At 37.8% G+C, this 16,583-nt stretch overlaps 1 protein-coding gene and 1 pseudogene across 1 annotated transcript; one reads left to right on the top strand and one right to left on the bottom strand.

The window, feature by feature from the left end:
• The first annotated feature begins 4,451 nt into the window (after window positions 1-4,451).
• On the top strand, window positions 4,452-4,634 carry LOC125185859 (annotated as a pseudogene).
• Window positions 4,635-11,145: 6,511 nt separating this feature from the next.
• On the bottom strand, window positions 11,146-15,714 carry LOC125220291 (cyclin-D1-1-like). The gene is made up of 7 exons (XM_048122449.1): window positions 15,550-15,714; window positions 14,280-14,546; window positions 13,965-14,051; window positions 12,682-12,780; window positions 12,221-12,422; window positions 12,013-12,143; window positions 11,146-11,933 (listed from the first exon to the last, which is right to left on the bottom strand). Exons 1-7 carry the CDS (start codon window positions 15,712-15,714, stop codon window positions 11,733-11,735), a joined length of 1,152 nt encoding a protein of 383 aa, XP_047978406.1. The 3' UTR covers window positions 11,146-11,732.
• Between the last annotated feature and the right edge of the window lie 869 nt (window positions 15,715-16,583).

Raw genomic sequence — 16,583 nt, 5'->3', positions numbered from 1 at the left:
GTATGTACACCAAAAAGATCAAACACAATAACAGGTATGAACGCCATCCATCCCCGGCAACGGCGCCATGACTAAACTCAGATTCATAACTTCAAACTCAAGATCCATTGATTAAAATGCTCAAACTTAAAATGAAAGGTGAAACTGCAGTTTTTACTTTTACTGACTAACATGCAAGATGGTGATTATAATGCAGAACGAAGACTCATGCACGAAAATTAGACTGAAACATAACTACAACCTCAGATCAACAATTCCAGACAAGAAAACACTTAGAAATTAAAAGCAACGACTAGATCTAACTTTCCTAGGCAGAATGAAGCAAACTCGAACCAAAGCGACATACGAAATAGAAACTTCATAACTTAAACGTTGGATCTTCACCGAGTATTTCAAAAGGCAACAAAGATAAATGTTTGCGACAAATCCAACGATGAAAACAGGTAAAGATTAAACTAGAAAGCAAAATAACGATTGTTTTGCCACTCCGGGCGATGATACTGCTATACTACTACGGCAACTGGCTAGAACGGTGGATCGAGGACTTCTCCGGCAGACTCTTGGACGTCAAGTGACCATAGCTATGGCGAGGAACGAGAGATTGGACAATGCTGAAGGACTGATCTTCTAGAGAGAATTCTACTAAGTATGTTCGAGAACTTAGAACTCCTAACCGAACTCTAAGGAACCAACTCTATTCTCTCTCTCCAAGTGGTTTCTTTTATAGGGAGGCTTGCCCTTGCTTTTAGGGTAGACTTCCTTCACGTTTTTTGACTTTTCTGCCGTTGTTAATGATCATCCCAACTATCCTTCTTCTCCATCTCGAGCCTTTTCTCTGGCATGCATCCTGGTCGATTGCACCCTTCTGGCGCCCTTTTCACTTGCGTCACCAGAATCATCTCCTACCTGACTTGGATCCCTTAATCCTGCACACTTGAGCAACTGTTTGCAGATAATACATGCATTTCACGACATACTGACCAGTAACCAAGGCTTAGAATACGACTTATCACTATTGTATTGAATCGTGCACGATGTGAGTCTCGTTTGATAATGTCCTCAAGAGGAGCGCGAAACAAGGTTTTATTATTCGGAACCTAGCTAGTTGGAGTTTGATTACTCTATGAATAATAAATAAGCGTTTCATGCTAAGTCTACTCTTGGAATTAATAAGAAATTAAATAATTAAGTCCATAGCAGACATTGATTAATTAATGGACATTTTTAACATAAGCGCGGGAAATGAAAGTTAAAACGGAAACCCGGATTACTTATAATTTTGGATTTGGATGGGGAGAGTTCAATATTACTTCTGTAGTGGTTGCTCGTAATATTCCAATTTAAGCTTATATTAAATTGTGGGTTCAATTTAATTAGTAAAAAGTAAATTGGATGAGCTTATATCCAAAAGCTTCCATAGATCCCTGTCTGTGCCCAAAAGGAACTTAATATAAATAGGAGAATAAAGGAGACAGAAAAATAACACAACACATTTTTTTCTCTTAAAAATTTTACCCCCCCCCCTCTAATAGGAGAATAAAGGAGTTGAATTTTTCCTTTTCCTCCGTAGAGTAGAATTTTTGTCTTCTTTATTTAAGTCCTAGTATTCCGGTGAAATCAGCCCACACTGATATTGGAGTACAGTTCGGGAACCAGAGAGAAGATCCGTGGTCTAGTATTCAAAGCGTCACGTGGAGAAGTCGCTAGCCATCATCAATTCTTTGGAAAATTAATTAGGTATTATTTCTGGTCCGTAGAAAAGCATGCTTTAGGTTTCATATATTCTTAAAGCATGATTAATTCAAGTTATGAGCATGATACATGTGAGAATTACGCGAATAGATTTTTTATAAATAATCCGCTAAATGTTAAATAGTTCTGATTATTATGTGATTTATTTGTTCGATTAATAATATCAAATTATGATAAATCGACGCACGCTTCCGCTGCCGGTTCCTTCAAATCATGCGCAAAGAGAAAAAGTTGTCCAAAAGAGTCGCTTTTTGTAATTGTATTGTTTAGGTCTAATTCCATTTAGAGCATCCACAGTGGGGCGGATGATACCCGGACGATGCATCGTCCGCCACTATAGGTAGGCGGATGATGCTCCACCATTAGGGTGGCCCGGCTGATCATCCGTAGACTATAAGCTGGACGATGCATCGTCCGGCCTTTCGTCCGCTCTATTTCGGCGGTCCGAACGGTGCAACACATTTTCCTTTTTTTTTAGTATTTTCTTCTATATATACATCGTGTTTTACCTTTCACTTCACACCTTTCACTGCACTCTCTCCTCCATCAATTTCTCTCTAATTCAAGTATGAATCCCGACGTTTCCCAAATTTGAATAGCCCCCGTTGGATCACCGATGTTCAGCGGCGGTGTTGCCACCTAGAAATTAGTGGCCATTCGATACACTGGGTTCCGTGGAGTTCAACTGGGATCCGAACACCCAGTACAATCCTGATTTCACCATGAATTTGTATGATCTTGACGACATGGAGTCGAGCCCCGCCGCCCAGTCAAGAAAGAAAAAAACCAAGAAGTTTCCTTTTGCGGAGGCCAACCAAGAATATCCCCCAGGGAGGACGAACTACACCATCGAGGAGACCATGCTTCTAATGAGGTGTTATTTGATATTTCGAAAGACCCGGTGTACGCCAACAACCAAAAGCATGTCTCCTATTGGGAGTGCGATGCTAAACGTTTCAACGCAAATATGCTGGTGACGTCTTTCAAGAGCAAGAGGGAGAAACTTTGCAAGGACTGGGATAAGGTGAAGAAGTATATATACATCTTCTCAAGTACATGAAATGCTTGAGGGAGTGGGGTAGCGGCGAGAATCTCGATGATGTACGCGACAAAGCGTTGATGTTGTACACGTCTTTGTTCGACGAGTTCAAGCACTACAGCGCATGGGCCTTGATGAAGTAGGGATAGCGCCCGCGTCTTCTGCGTCGAAGAGGGTGAAGAATACCGCCACTGGAGACTACACGAGCAGAGACGGCAGAGCACCTACAATGGACCTCAATGAGACTCTACACGAGTATGACAGTTTCGGCATACTGATGTCCACTGGTAGGCAGGCGTCCCGTTGATAACAAAGCTGCCAAGAACAAGGGGATGGGAAGGAGACGACGTCAGAAGACCCGGCTCCAGCCTGACTTCCTCTCAGGCATAGGCATACGTGGACTTGGTCGTGGTCGCCCTACAGAGGACATTGTTGGACATGCACAAGAACAACGCCCTCATGCACTGCTAGGACCCGGGTAGAGTGGCGGTACCTCGAGAAGATGATCGATGAGCTCTAAAGCCACTTGTTTTTTTTCACTCTTCTTATGTTTGTACCTTTTTTAAAAATTAAGTAAGTGTACGGTTTGCCTTTAATTTGTGTTGTTTTGCTTTTATTTTTGCTAATTTACATATTTGCAAACATAAAACATAAATATAACATAAATATAAAATAGTTGTTAAAAAGATAGGGCGTGGTATAGGGCGCCCCACTGTGGAGGACAATAAATTGGTATAGGACGGGCTATAGGATGGAGTCCGCCCAACTGTGGATGCTTTTAATCATTTTTCTTCATAGCTTCACATTAATTAATTAATTAATTAATTAAGATTTAGCTTTTTTTATAAAAGTTAATGATATCAATAATAAATACTCCCTGACTCCCTACATAAATAAAAATTTGTCATATTGTGGACGCTGACAATTTTTAATAAGATTGTTGTTAGTGTCAGTGGAACTAAACTCTCACTTTAAATATGTAGTATAGTTAGTATTTTCAATTGTGTGGACTCTACTACAGTAAACAAAATGTGATTTCTTTTTTCTTGTGGAGAAAATTGTGACACATTTTTTATGGACGGAGATGATGTGAACCTCAGTTTAACATCAAGTGTCATGCTGCCATCAGACGATGGGTTGATTTGGGCCCAAGAACGAAGACAAATTGAAGGCAACCTGAGGAGACGAGTGGTCTCCAGAGGAGTCTACTCGACCGAGTGGCTCCATACCTGGAATATTTCTCGATCGAGTCAAAGTTGCGCAAGAGATTCCATAGGGGTCTACTCAAACTCAACTGAGTGATTTCACACCCTAAATCCAGTTGGTTGAGTTACACGTCCAGAATTGTGATTTTCCCCCCCTAGAATTCCCTATTTTACTCTGTTTTAGCCTTGACTGCAAGTCTGCAACCATGCGAGAAGTGACAATTGCATCATTGCATGTACCTTTTTGAGTTCCCAGATTTACATGGTAGCAAAAACTAACGTTTGCCATTTCCCTTTTTGAAGCAGTTCATAGATGATACCTACTTTCTTTATCATTCACAAAGTGTGCAAGAATACTTAATTAGTTTTGCACAATTATCCCACATCGGATATGCAAATGAAGTTATTTACAAAAACTAAGTATAAATGAAGAGGTTTGTAGATGTAGAAGGTCATATGGTTCTCTGTCTTTTGGCTAAAATCAAGTGTAGTATTTGTTTTTATCTGTTTAATAGTATCTTATACGTGGGCCATTGGCTCACATAGTATTAAATTTATTTTTTTAGGGGAAGATCCATCATAGAAGCTTGCTACTTGGGTTTTCATTGCACTATTGCACGGGCATAGTGCACCCCACCATTTCAAGTCCAACATATTTTGATATTTTGATTTGTAATTATTTTCAACACAATAACTCTAATAGTATTATACATTTAATACAAATCAAGCACTAGATAATGTTATACTCCCTCAGTGAGTCCCGATTGAGTCGGGTACATGTTTTAAGAAAGTGTGGAAGGCGTCCACTTTAAGGTAACACGGTCAGTCCTAAACAAAGAAAAAGAAGAATTTTACAACCTAGATGGAATTAGACTATCCATCAAAAAAGGTTGCAATGTCAGTCCGCATATTTCTAAGCCTTACTGAAATAAGATGACATTGGTGTGGTATAGCACTGAACGGATCTAACAGCAAGACTTGCCCTTAGCATTGAGCATACGGTATTGATTATGCATTACTTTGACTTATCAAATGGTGCGGGTTTTTCGTAACCCAATAATCCTGATATATTGGGTAGTGGTGATTAATATCTAGCGGTGCTAGGATGGCTATTATATTGAATCGTGCGCGAGGAGAGTCTCGTTTGATAATGTCCTTAAGAGGAGCGCGAAACAAGGTTTTATTATTCGGAACCTAGCTAGTTGGAGTTTGATTACTCTATGAATAATAAATAAGCGTTTCATGTTAAGTCCACTCTTGGAATTAATAAGAAGTTAATTAATTAAGTCCATAGCAGACATCAATTAATTAATGGACATTTTTATCTTAAGCTCGGGAAATGAAAGTTAAACGGAAACTCGGATTACTTATAATTTCGGATTTGGATGGGGAGAGTTCAATATTACTTTTGTAGTGGAAGCTCGTAATATTCCAATTAAGCTTATATTAAATTGTGGGTTCAATTTAATTAGTAAAAAGTAAATTGGATGAGCCCATATCCAAAACCTTCCATAGATCCATGTCTGGGCCCAAAAGGAACTTAATATAAATAGGAGAATAAAAGAGACAGAAATCATAAGTTTTAATACTCAAAATTTTCGTCTCCCCCATATAGAGTGGAGCTCGAAATTTTGTCCTATTCCTATAAGGATTTTTTCTGTCTTCTTTATTTAAGTCCTAGTATTCTGGTGAGATCAGCCCACTCTGATATCGGAGTACAGTTCGGGAACCAGAGAGAAGATTTGTGGTCTAGTATTTAAAGCGTCACGTGGAGAAGCTGCTAGCCATCTTCAATTCTTAGGAGAATTAATTAGGTATTATTTCTGCTCCGTAGAAAAGCATGTTTTAGGTTTCAATATTCTTAAAGCATGATTAATTCAAGTTATGAGCATGATACATGTGAGAATTACGCTAATAGATTTTGTCTAAATAATCCGCTAAATAGATCTGATTATTATGTGATTTATTTGTGCGATTAATAATTGTTAAATTATGTTAATCCGTCGCACCGCTTCCGCTGCCATTTCCTTCAGACCGGATCACGAAGAAATACATAGGCGTTATATGTTGTGGGGGTTTGATAACGGCGATTGCCGAACACTTGGGCATCTCTCTCGCTGGCTTGACGGAAGATGGAGGGGAGTGATTTATCACTTATGAAGTGATCTTCTCGTTGAGATTATTGAAGACCGACTATTGGGGTCAAGGTTTTTTCTTGCAAGTGGCAGGCTTACATTTCCCTGTTCCAATCCCGCAGTTGACCAAGGTCGATGTTTGGGCGAACCAAGCTAATTGAAAGCTCGACCCATTGAGGCCAACCCCGTTAACGGGGAGTTTAGAAAGAAGAACATCCCTTCTCGCATTCCCATCTTTGAAGCCGATGATGACTCCGCCTATGACGCTATTGATCACTATAATGAAAAAGGGGAGCATTCGCATGCCCAAGATAGTGGAGTGCCGCCACCACCGCCGCCCCAACATTGCTAAGAAGAAGAAGAAGAAGAAGAGGAAGTGGAGGGTCATCGTCGTCGGAATCGAGCGAACCGCCGCCCTGGGAGTCCAAATCCCAATGAGGAGTTCTAATCGAACACCTCCGCCCAATTAGGAGAAATTTACTCCTACATGCAAAACGTGTCCAACACTTGGGACAATCGATGGGCGGAGCAAAGGGAAAACGCCTTCAACCGCCAAGGGTGGACGGCTCAAGGGGATTGGCGCACGGCGGAGTAACAATTTTGGGAGCAACAACGTTTGGAAGACGTCCATCGCCGTCAAGAGATTGAAGAGCTCCAAAGGATGGCTGTCGAGGCTCGACAAGAGCGCCAAACCATGAGTGGCGACATCACCTATCTTATTGGCGTGTTCGACGACCTCAACGCCCATTTCCCCCCTCCTTCTCAAGATTGAAGAAGTCAAGCTCAATGACTTTAAATGAGCATTTGTATCATGTTTTTGGATGATTTTTAAGACAATTTTCTTTTATATTTTTGACAGTTTTTGCTTTAATTCTTAAGTACTTTTGGTTTTTGTTTAATTTTGTGCTTTGAAAATTTTTTGCAGGTTCTGACCTCTACGTGGCGACCACTGAATATGCTGCGGCGGTCCGCCACCTGCTCGCTGGAACAATCTGACGTTGCGCGGCGACCGCCGGACAGGGCGCGGTGGACCGCCACCTGGGCACAATTTCCAGCGCGATTTTTCAAAACTTTTTCGAAATTTCACCCCATTAAGCCTCTATGCGAAATTTTTCAAGGTATGTTTTCTTTTTAGTAGTACACTCACGTCCCTACCGACTCTATAAACTTATTTTACACTTTGTTGTAAATAAGGTTGGGGGGATGAAGTGGTGGGCCGTGAGTTTAGGTTTTTGTTTTAAGGTTTTCTTTTTGTTATAAGTTTTTGCTTTTGTTTTTCAAAATCCCGTAGGTGATTTTTGTTTTCTAAAATATTTTCTTGAATCCATGTCGTGAACATAACATGAAGAACTTAGAAACACGCATGCTTAGGGACACACATTAGACCGAGTTGCCAATGATATTACATCCATCCATGTTTAAGAATGGCTTCACATTTTGATTCGATGGTTTGGTGAAAAGGTGCATAATTATTGAATTGTTTGTTCGCCTTGAATCATGCTTATACTTTGTGAGATTTGAGCCTTAATTTCTTTCTTGTGTGATTTATCTACATTCATGTATATGTTTCTAGAACTTGCTCCTAGTCTGCCTAAGTTTACATAGTGTTTAAGTTGATTTAGAATGATGACTGGCCATCTTTTCTACCCTATTTTTATCCAAAATTTTTGACCCTCTCAAAATTTCAAAATTTTTCCCTTTGGAGCCAATTTTGAGCCTTTAAACCTTTTCTTTGGAAGCCAAAATAAATGGGAACAATTTCTTGGGTTAGTATAGCTTTTGTTATCTTTTGTAAAGGAATTATAGAGATAAGGAGGAAAGTATAAAAAGTAGTGTGCTTAATGTAAAGAAAGTACAAGTTGTGAAATAGAAAAATTCAAAGTATGTGCTTGATCTAGAAAGGATGCGTGTGAAAAAGAAAGAAAGGTTGAAAAGGAAAAGAAAAAAAAATCAATGGTTTGGAAAGTGAGTTGAAGGAGAAAAATAAAGTGTTAAAAGTGTCTTGGATTTTTAGAAAAGTGGAGTCACTTTAACTCTACTTGGGATATTTTTATTTTGAGTCACTTTTTAGCCAAATATTCCTCACCTACCAAAGAGCCTACATTACAACCAAAGATAAAGACCTTTCGGACTTTTAAAGCTTAATCACATCGAGTAGCGGAGGGATTAGACTTTGAGCAAGCCTATGGTAAACTTTGCATGATGCATGACTTGAGTGCTTTTATACACACTACCTCTATACACTTTGAGAGTGAGAGAACACTTCCTATCTTTGGAAATTTTCCACATGTGAGTTCAAGAATTCAATGTGTTCCACGAGTTAGTGATGAAAGTGCACTAATAAGCCTTGCCTGATTTGATTGCGTTAATACATGCTTAATCTATTCTTTCATCTTTTGAGGCAATTACGCCGTCTAGTCCTTGTGCATTCCGTGCATCTATTTTTGTGTCTTTATTATTTTGTTCGAGGACAAACAAAAATATAAGTTTGGGGGAGTTGACATGCTCGGATTTTGCACTGTTTTAAGGCCATTATTTGGTCCCTTTTTTATGTCAAAGTCACTCTACATGTCCATTATTTGCATATTTTATCTATTTTAGTATTTTTACGTGTTTTATGAGAAATGTGCATATTTGAGCCGAAAAAGGGAGTCAAAACGCAAAATCTGGAATTCTGGAGTTCAGACGGCGACCAGCGACCACCGCAAGTTGTACAGCGACCGCCGGCGCCGGCGGTCAGAGCTATGTAGCGGCTAGCCTCGGAAATTTACACTTGGAAAAGATGCCCGACGACCGCCGGAAGTCATGCGGCGGTCCGCCGCCGAAGGAACAAAGACTCTGGACTGCAATGCGGCGACCGCCGGCCAAGGTGCGGCGGCCCGGCGGAGAATGGCGGCGAATCCGATCAGACCTAGATCTGCTCCAAGATATACCATATTTTGAAGATCTTTTCCTTCTACAATGAGGATTGACTTTCCCCTATATATAGGACCTCAAGTTTCATCAAATTAGAGCTTCTTTTTGCAACATAAATTCCCAGAGATTAAAAGCTAGAGTACCTCTTTGTGCAAGGAGTTGAGGAGCATCAAGAACGACAAGGATTCAACCTACGAGTTTTATTTGCTTTAGTTTTATGTTCAAATTGTCTTCCCTTCAATCTATGTGTTTAGCTTATTTCACTATGTGTAACTAAACTCATAGGATTCTAGGGATGTGTTAGTAACGACTTTGGTTATACAATTCCAGTTTCTATTTAATATCCGTTTTGTTTTTACTTTTTTCTTCTCTAAGTAATTCTGATGCTGCATGATTGAGTGACACAATCTTGCATGATTTAATATAACTTGCTTCATAACTGTGAGAGAGTTAGAGCGAGTTAGATCCACTTAGTAGACGTTACAGTTACCTTCCCTTAAAACGGCACTGTTAATTGAGAGAGAGGACTTTTCAAGGGTCTTAGGAGCTTTATGGAGTTACGTGTTAGGATTAACAACCCTAATCTTGTAATCAACGTTTGCATCGCATGAGCATAAGCTAGGTGACTCGTCCTATCAAAGTAATAACTGTGCTAAGGTAATGTAGTTTGGAATCTGTATAACTATAACTGTGAACGCACATCCCTGGGATTCCCTTATCTCTATATTTATCTCCGTGATTTATTTGCAATCAGTTGTTATTTCCTTTCTATTGTTTTCTGTTTTCAAAAAGTTTTCAAAATCTTTCGTTTCTCCAGATAGTAATTGAGTTTTAGTAGAAGATAGACAGTCTATGTTTGTTTTCCCCGTGTTCGATATCCGATACTGACTATTAGATATAATATTTATACTTTGTATACTTGCAGGTTTATTTAGTGCTAAAAATTAGTGCATAATATGTGAAAGTATTTCACTATTTGAGATTAAGTTTTTCTCGTATTGAAAATATTTATGGAACACAATTAACTAGCAAATTATTAACTAATACAGACTAAAACTTGCAAGTTACCATGTTTTATTCAATGAAATCTCCCATCTTAGGTTTAAGTCTCTATCACAAACCCACGTGCAAAGCACACCTTGAGTTGTGATGCATTAGTAATGTAACTTTACTCCATTTTGACTAGGAAACAGCATAGATAAAGCTAATCAGCCACTTTTAGTGCTCGAAAATTTCCCATTTTGCTCATAAACAAATTAGTAAAAAGCACAAACAGATAGGTACTCTCCATCACATATGATCATTAAATAGAAAATGTCATTTGGTGGTACTTAATTTTAATCAAACAAACGCAGATCAGTCCATTTAATGTATCCTTTGAATAAGGAAACTTATATGTTGACTCCATCCTGATTAATTAATAGCTACACAATTTTTTCCTACTCTTTGGAACATTAATTGATGGTAGATATCACTCTCGTCTCAACTCTCTTCTGCATTTATTTGAATATTAATATAGTTTGCAATATTATATCCGAGATTAAATTTGTAGTGTGTTAGGTTCAAGAGATTCAACTCGTCAACTCAATCTTGGATAGATAACTATGGGATAATTAGTCATATTTAACTCCATATAACTAAAATAATCTTACAACTCAATCCTAAATTATATTTTAGTATTATTTTATCTTGAAAACCGAACACCACCTAAATTAATTAATTTTACACTCAATAATCATCACTGCAAATGATTTTAATTCGAGTTTTTAAGAGGATAAAACAGTATGTAAGAGATGACAGTCCAAGAAGTAATAAACAAATTGAACTAAGAAAATTTGTCAGTGTCTATTTTACAATTTTTCCTAGTCCCTCTCTGTCCCATGAAGTTTTTAAGATTTATTAGTTTAAGATTCTAATTACTAAGTATAATTGAATCGACGGAGTAGCACTCTGTCGTGTCTACGAGAAAAGCATCAGCTAATAAGTCATTTTCTCTGATTCAATCAATGTTCACATATTCATATCTCTCTTCAATAGTCTTAATAATCACTTTATACTTGGTGGAGTAATAAAAACAAAAGGAAATGTTACAAAATCCTTATTGCCAATCACATGCATTTGCACATTCTCAGAAAGACGTCCATCATCCCCAAATTAATGTTACAAGAAAAAACTGAATAAACAAATTACAAACAAAGACACGTCGCTGTCTTGGGAAACAAATATTAATAGGAAGAAAATCCAAATATATACGAATATAAAAAAATGACAATTCCCACACGTACACACGTGGACTTATGTACACGCTGCATACTCATCACTAAAAAATATGGAAAATGAATAAATATTCTTGAATTAATGGAGCCTCGGCTCACACTAAATAGCTGCAGCCTCACTCAAATTTCTGCTCTCTCAATTGATTTTTCGCAGCCATTTTTGGTCCCACCAATCTCTATTAATTCAGTAATGAATGCCACAATTGAATTCAATTCAATTCAATTCATTCATACCCCAGTCCCCACTATAGTACTAAAACAGTTTCATAAACTGGAAATCCTGCAAACTTTGTCCCTAATTAAATCTCACAAGACTATTCAAACTTTTTTATTGCTAATAATCACTCTTTAAATTAGAAAAAATATTAAGGATGTATTATTATTCTAGAACCCACTCTCTTTTTTTCCTCTAATTATGCAACTCTTGATCATATTTAACCCTCTTAATCCGAGTCCCTTTATTTTCATCCATCCCACCACTGTTTCTCTTAAAAGATGAAGATGAAGAAGACAATGAATCAGTGCTTGCTCTGTATGTCCCTGAAACCTCTGGGAATACCTTTGGCTGCTTCTTTGCCTTCATTTTCAATCGAATCATCATTATTTCATCCTGCATAATCAAGAATATATAACACCAATTAATTTCTATATACTGTATATATTAGCATACGGTTAAAAATATTAATTACTTTGTTGAGTCCATCACACCATGACTCAGCATGGTGAGCAGTGATTAGAGTGAATTTCGGCAAATCATTTGCTGCACACAGAGTTGCTGTAGCAGCAATGCAAGATGGCCTACACTCAAGCAAGCTGGTCTCTGTTAATATAGAAAGGAGAAATTTAAATCTTTTTTCAATTAGAAAATCAATTAAGTATTATATTAGATACATATACCTTTAATTGTTGATAAGATGATTTCTTTGGCCCTTGTAGTGAGGAAGTCAGTATAAATTCCAAATGGATCAATCTTGTGCGCGAAAAAGGAGAGGTAACAAAATGGGGAGATGGATCCAAGTCTCCAATCCAAGATTCTTAGAACAAGAAGCTCCATTCTTTGAACAGTTTTTGGTTCAAAAATATATTTCGCATCTTCAACCTAATATAATCAAATGATTTATTAAAATTTCATACTATAAATTCTGAAATAATATTGGATTTTAGCTAAATGCTTCAATCATGTTGAAATTATGTGATAGTAATTAATTTGAAAGCAAAATTAGATGAAAGTACGATTTCGATAGTTAACAAACATATTTGTATATGAATAAATAAAATTAAACATAGATAATTTATAAAAATTATCCCTTATAATGTCGTAAATGTCAGTGTTGGGGCAATCAATATATATATATTACCTGAAGATCCAAAAGAGAAGGAACTAGACGTTCCTCCATTTTTGCAGCTAAAGACAAACATGCAACTGATAGTAGTTGGAGCGGCCATCCACTCATTTTCTGCCACAAGATTTAATACACAAAAAATCAAAGATTAGATAAAGTTACAAATAAGTAATGAGACAAATGGGTCACCCTAGCTACTACCATGTGTTTATTTAATTATTTATTTATTACAATATTAAGCATCGTGCTAATATAGTTCTTCACTTCTTCTCGTCATCATTTAGATTTATTAGTTATTACTAGTATTATTAAACGAAATTGGTTTCGAAAAGCAAAATCTATATTGCGTCATTTCAATAATTGGACTTGGATATTAATAGTGGGGTGTTTACGTCAACTTAGTATTTAGTGAGCAATTAAAATAATTATCTGCGTTAAATTGCTTTATTATATATGCAGTCTAATTATGCAACACCTTTATTCATTTGTACCAAACATTGCATTATATTAAATGATTTGTAAGTGGGTGGATGGATTATATTTATAGGCACACTTACAAAAAAAGTCCAACGATAAATATTAGTATTATGATATTATCAATATTTATTGATACACCTATGAAATGATTTTTTGTACACGTCAAATGCAAAACTGTAACTACTCAACGGTGACAGAATTGTTACCGGCAAGTGATGGCAGCAAATGAATCGATCAAAATAGTTGACGGAGAGATACGCCGTTAACGGCTGAAAACCGTAATATCGATGCACCTGTATAAAGCATCGGTCAAAGTCAAACCATCCATACACAATGCATAAATGCGCCAAAGAATTACTGTTCCATCGCCTCGCACTGGCGGCGCATAATAGACACAGTTCTAAAACTGCGCCGCCTCCATTTTCAATCAATTTAAAAGAGTATTATTAAACGAAATTGGTTTCGAAAAGCAAAATCTATATTGCGTCATTTCAATAATTGGACTTGGATATTAATAGTGGGGTGTTTACGTCAACTTAGTATTTAGTGAGCAATTAAAATAATTATCTGCGTTAAATTGCTTTATTATATATGCAGTCTAATTATGCAACACCTTTATTCATTTGTACCAAACATTGCATTATATTAAATGATTTGTAAGTGGGTGGATGGATTATATTTATAGGCACACTTACAAAAAAAGTCCAACGATAAATATTAGTATTATGATATTATCAATATTTATTGATACACCTATGAAATGATTTTTTGTACACGTCAAATGCAAAACTGTAACTACTCAACGGTGACAGAATTGTTACCGGCAAGTGATGGCAGCAAATGAATCGATCAAAATAGTTGACGGAGAGATACGCCGTTAACGGCTGAAAACCGTAATATCGATGCACCTGTATAAAGCATCGGTCAAAGTCAAACCATCCATACACAATGCATAAATGCGCCAAAGAATTACTGTTCCATCGCCTCGCACTGGCGGCGCATAATAGACACAGTTCTAAAACTGCGCCGCCTCCATTTTCAATCAATTTAAAAGTAAGGTGAAGCTACGCGCTATCCACCGGCGCACGGTAGCCGGAATCGCATACCTGAATCTGGAAAAAGGAAATAAAATATACCTTGAGAATCCATGCGATAAATTCCGATCTAATCGACGAATCGATCGGCTGATCGACAGCGCGGAAGCTACTGAGTCCGGCTAGATCCCTCTCGTCTTCCAACAGTCCGGAAATGGACTCCACGGCGTCCGGCGGCCGAGAATCGAGATCCGATGAGTATTCCGGCGAGTAATCTCTGCTGCCGGGGGAGATAATACCACTGCAGGACTCGGCGCAGAGGAGGTCGGAGAAGCAGTCTGACATGGCGAAATCGAGCCCCGAAGATGACTAGTCATTCTATTCGAATCATATTTTATTGAAATTCAAGTTTGTGTCGCCGGATTTGCCTGTTTATCTGCCGGGAAACGTGAGCGAGTGGAGAGAAAAATAGTAGAGAGAGATGAGAGACTGTAGATTTTGGTCCCTTCACTTCTCTACATTTGCTACGGCTATATAAATACTTGAAATTTAAGGACAAGGCTATTTTTAATTTATTGTATTATGTTGATTCGACTTTATTTTTGTATGCTGAGCAAAGGGCTTTTCTGCGCATGAACAATAAATTAGTATAATCTCCAATAATTTAGAAACTACTACTAAAATAATTACGTATTTTTCCATACCCATTCTTTTCTTCACTTTTTTGTGTGCCATTACTTACAATAATTAACACGATAATACACCCTATTTCAAATCATCTTAAACTTGAAAATTGAATAGTAGTGAATAGTGAAATTAAAGTAGTAGTAGTAGTACACTTTAGTATTATGCATAATTCAACCTACAATTATAGTTGAAATTGAAGAGTGCAACTAAATATTGGGCACAGAGTTAACACCAAAATGATTTAAGTTGTAAATATGGATAAACTAATTATAGTCCATCATCCATGCCTAAGACCATTCACAATAAGAGCATCTGTAGCCCGTCTCAGAGTCTATCTTCATTTTTTCATGCCATGTCAGCAGGCTCATCCCATAGCCTATCTCCCTGCAATGAGAGTTCATCCTAGAGTTTATCTCATTTCCACATCATCACTATTTTATTTCACTCTTTTAATTTTTGTTGATGTAATAATTAAAGACAACGTAAAATATATGACAAAAAAACATATTTCATTTTAAAAACTACACAAAGCATAAATGTCTAAATAATATAAATAAAATTACATAATAAATTCATTATTCGATGTATTACAATATTGGAAAACAGAATACAACGAGAAACGAATTTGAATAAAACATCAGCCTCTCTGTGACCAAAGTTCTTCAATCATACCACATTGGAGTACACGATGGGCTTCGGCCTGGCGCATGTCAACAAATGCCTGAAAATGCTCATCATCGTTGTATGGTAGACCTTGGTGATGAGACTCACTTGCAACACCATGGCTTGGTCCAACAGAGTTTTCATCGACGACGTCTACGATTTCTTTGCCTTCATTTTCGACTATCATGTTATGCATGATGATACATGCATACATGATATCAGCAAGATCTCCAAGGTAAAATGGACGCGACGGGCCTTTAACTAATGCCCAACGCGCATGGAGCACACCAAAAGCCTGCTCCACATCCTTCCGAGCGGCCTCTTGCTTCTCGGCAAAATAAGACCTTTTCGGCTCAGTTGGGCATCTGATCGTCTTCAAAAAAATGGGTCACGCCAGGTAGATGCCATCAGCCAAGTAGTAACCCATCTTATAGGGATTGTCGTTGACAGTGAAGTCGATGGCTGGGCCTAAACCCCTGCATTGCTAATTGAAGAGTGGCGAGGATTGTAGGACGTTGAGGTCGTTATTCAAACCGGAAACACCAAAGTAAGCATGCCAAATCCAGAGTCATTGATCGGCAATGGCTTCGAATATGATGGTGTGGTGCGTGCCTTTGAACCCGGTTGTAAATTGGCCTCTCCACGCCGTTGGGCAGTCTTCCACTGCCATTGCATATAATCTATGCTGCCCAACATGTTGGGGTTTTGGTGCCCCTTGCACAGTGGAAGACTTGTACAAAACAAATAAATCGAGATGTAGGATCTATTTGACCGATTATGCGATTAATCAATTCACATGTTAAACCAGATAATTGCATGCTAGAACGCAAATAATTCATGCTTAGAAAAATATAAATCCTAAAACATGAATTCTACGGTTTAGAGTTACCGATTTTGATTCTCCATAGAATCGTCGATTACTCGCGCCTTCTCCACGTGATGATCTTGAATACTAGACCACGGATCTTCTACTCTGGTTCCCGAGCTGTATCTCGATATCGAGGGTGGGCTGATCTTATCAAAATACTATGACTCCGAATAAAGAAGACAGAAGAA

This window comes from Salvia hispanica, chromosome 4 (genome assembly GCF_023119035.1).
Source record: "Salvia hispanica cultivar TCC Black 2014 chromosome 4, UniMelb_Shisp_WGS_1.0, whole genome shotgun sequence".
Taxonomy (NCBI): domain Eukaryota; kingdom Viridiplantae; phylum Streptophyta; class Magnoliopsida; order Lamiales; family Lamiaceae; genus Salvia; species Salvia hispanica.
This window is presented reverse-complemented; position numbering and strand designations above follow the sequence as displayed.

Excerpts from the sequence above, each read along its gene's own strand:
- LOC125220291 (XM_048122449.1), bottom strand. The coding sequence starts at position 15,714 with ATGATAGTCGAAAATGAAGGCAAAGAAATCGTAGACGTCGTCGATGAA. Across the intron at positions 14,547-15,549 it reads GCCAGGCCGAAGCCCATCGT|TCATCTTCGGGGCTCGATTT; the intron begins GTACTCCAATGT and ends TAGAATGACTAG. Across the intron at positions 14,052-14,279 it reads TTATCGCATGGATTCTCAAG|GTGCATCGATATTACGGTTT; the intron begins GTATATTTTATT and ends TGCTTTATACAG.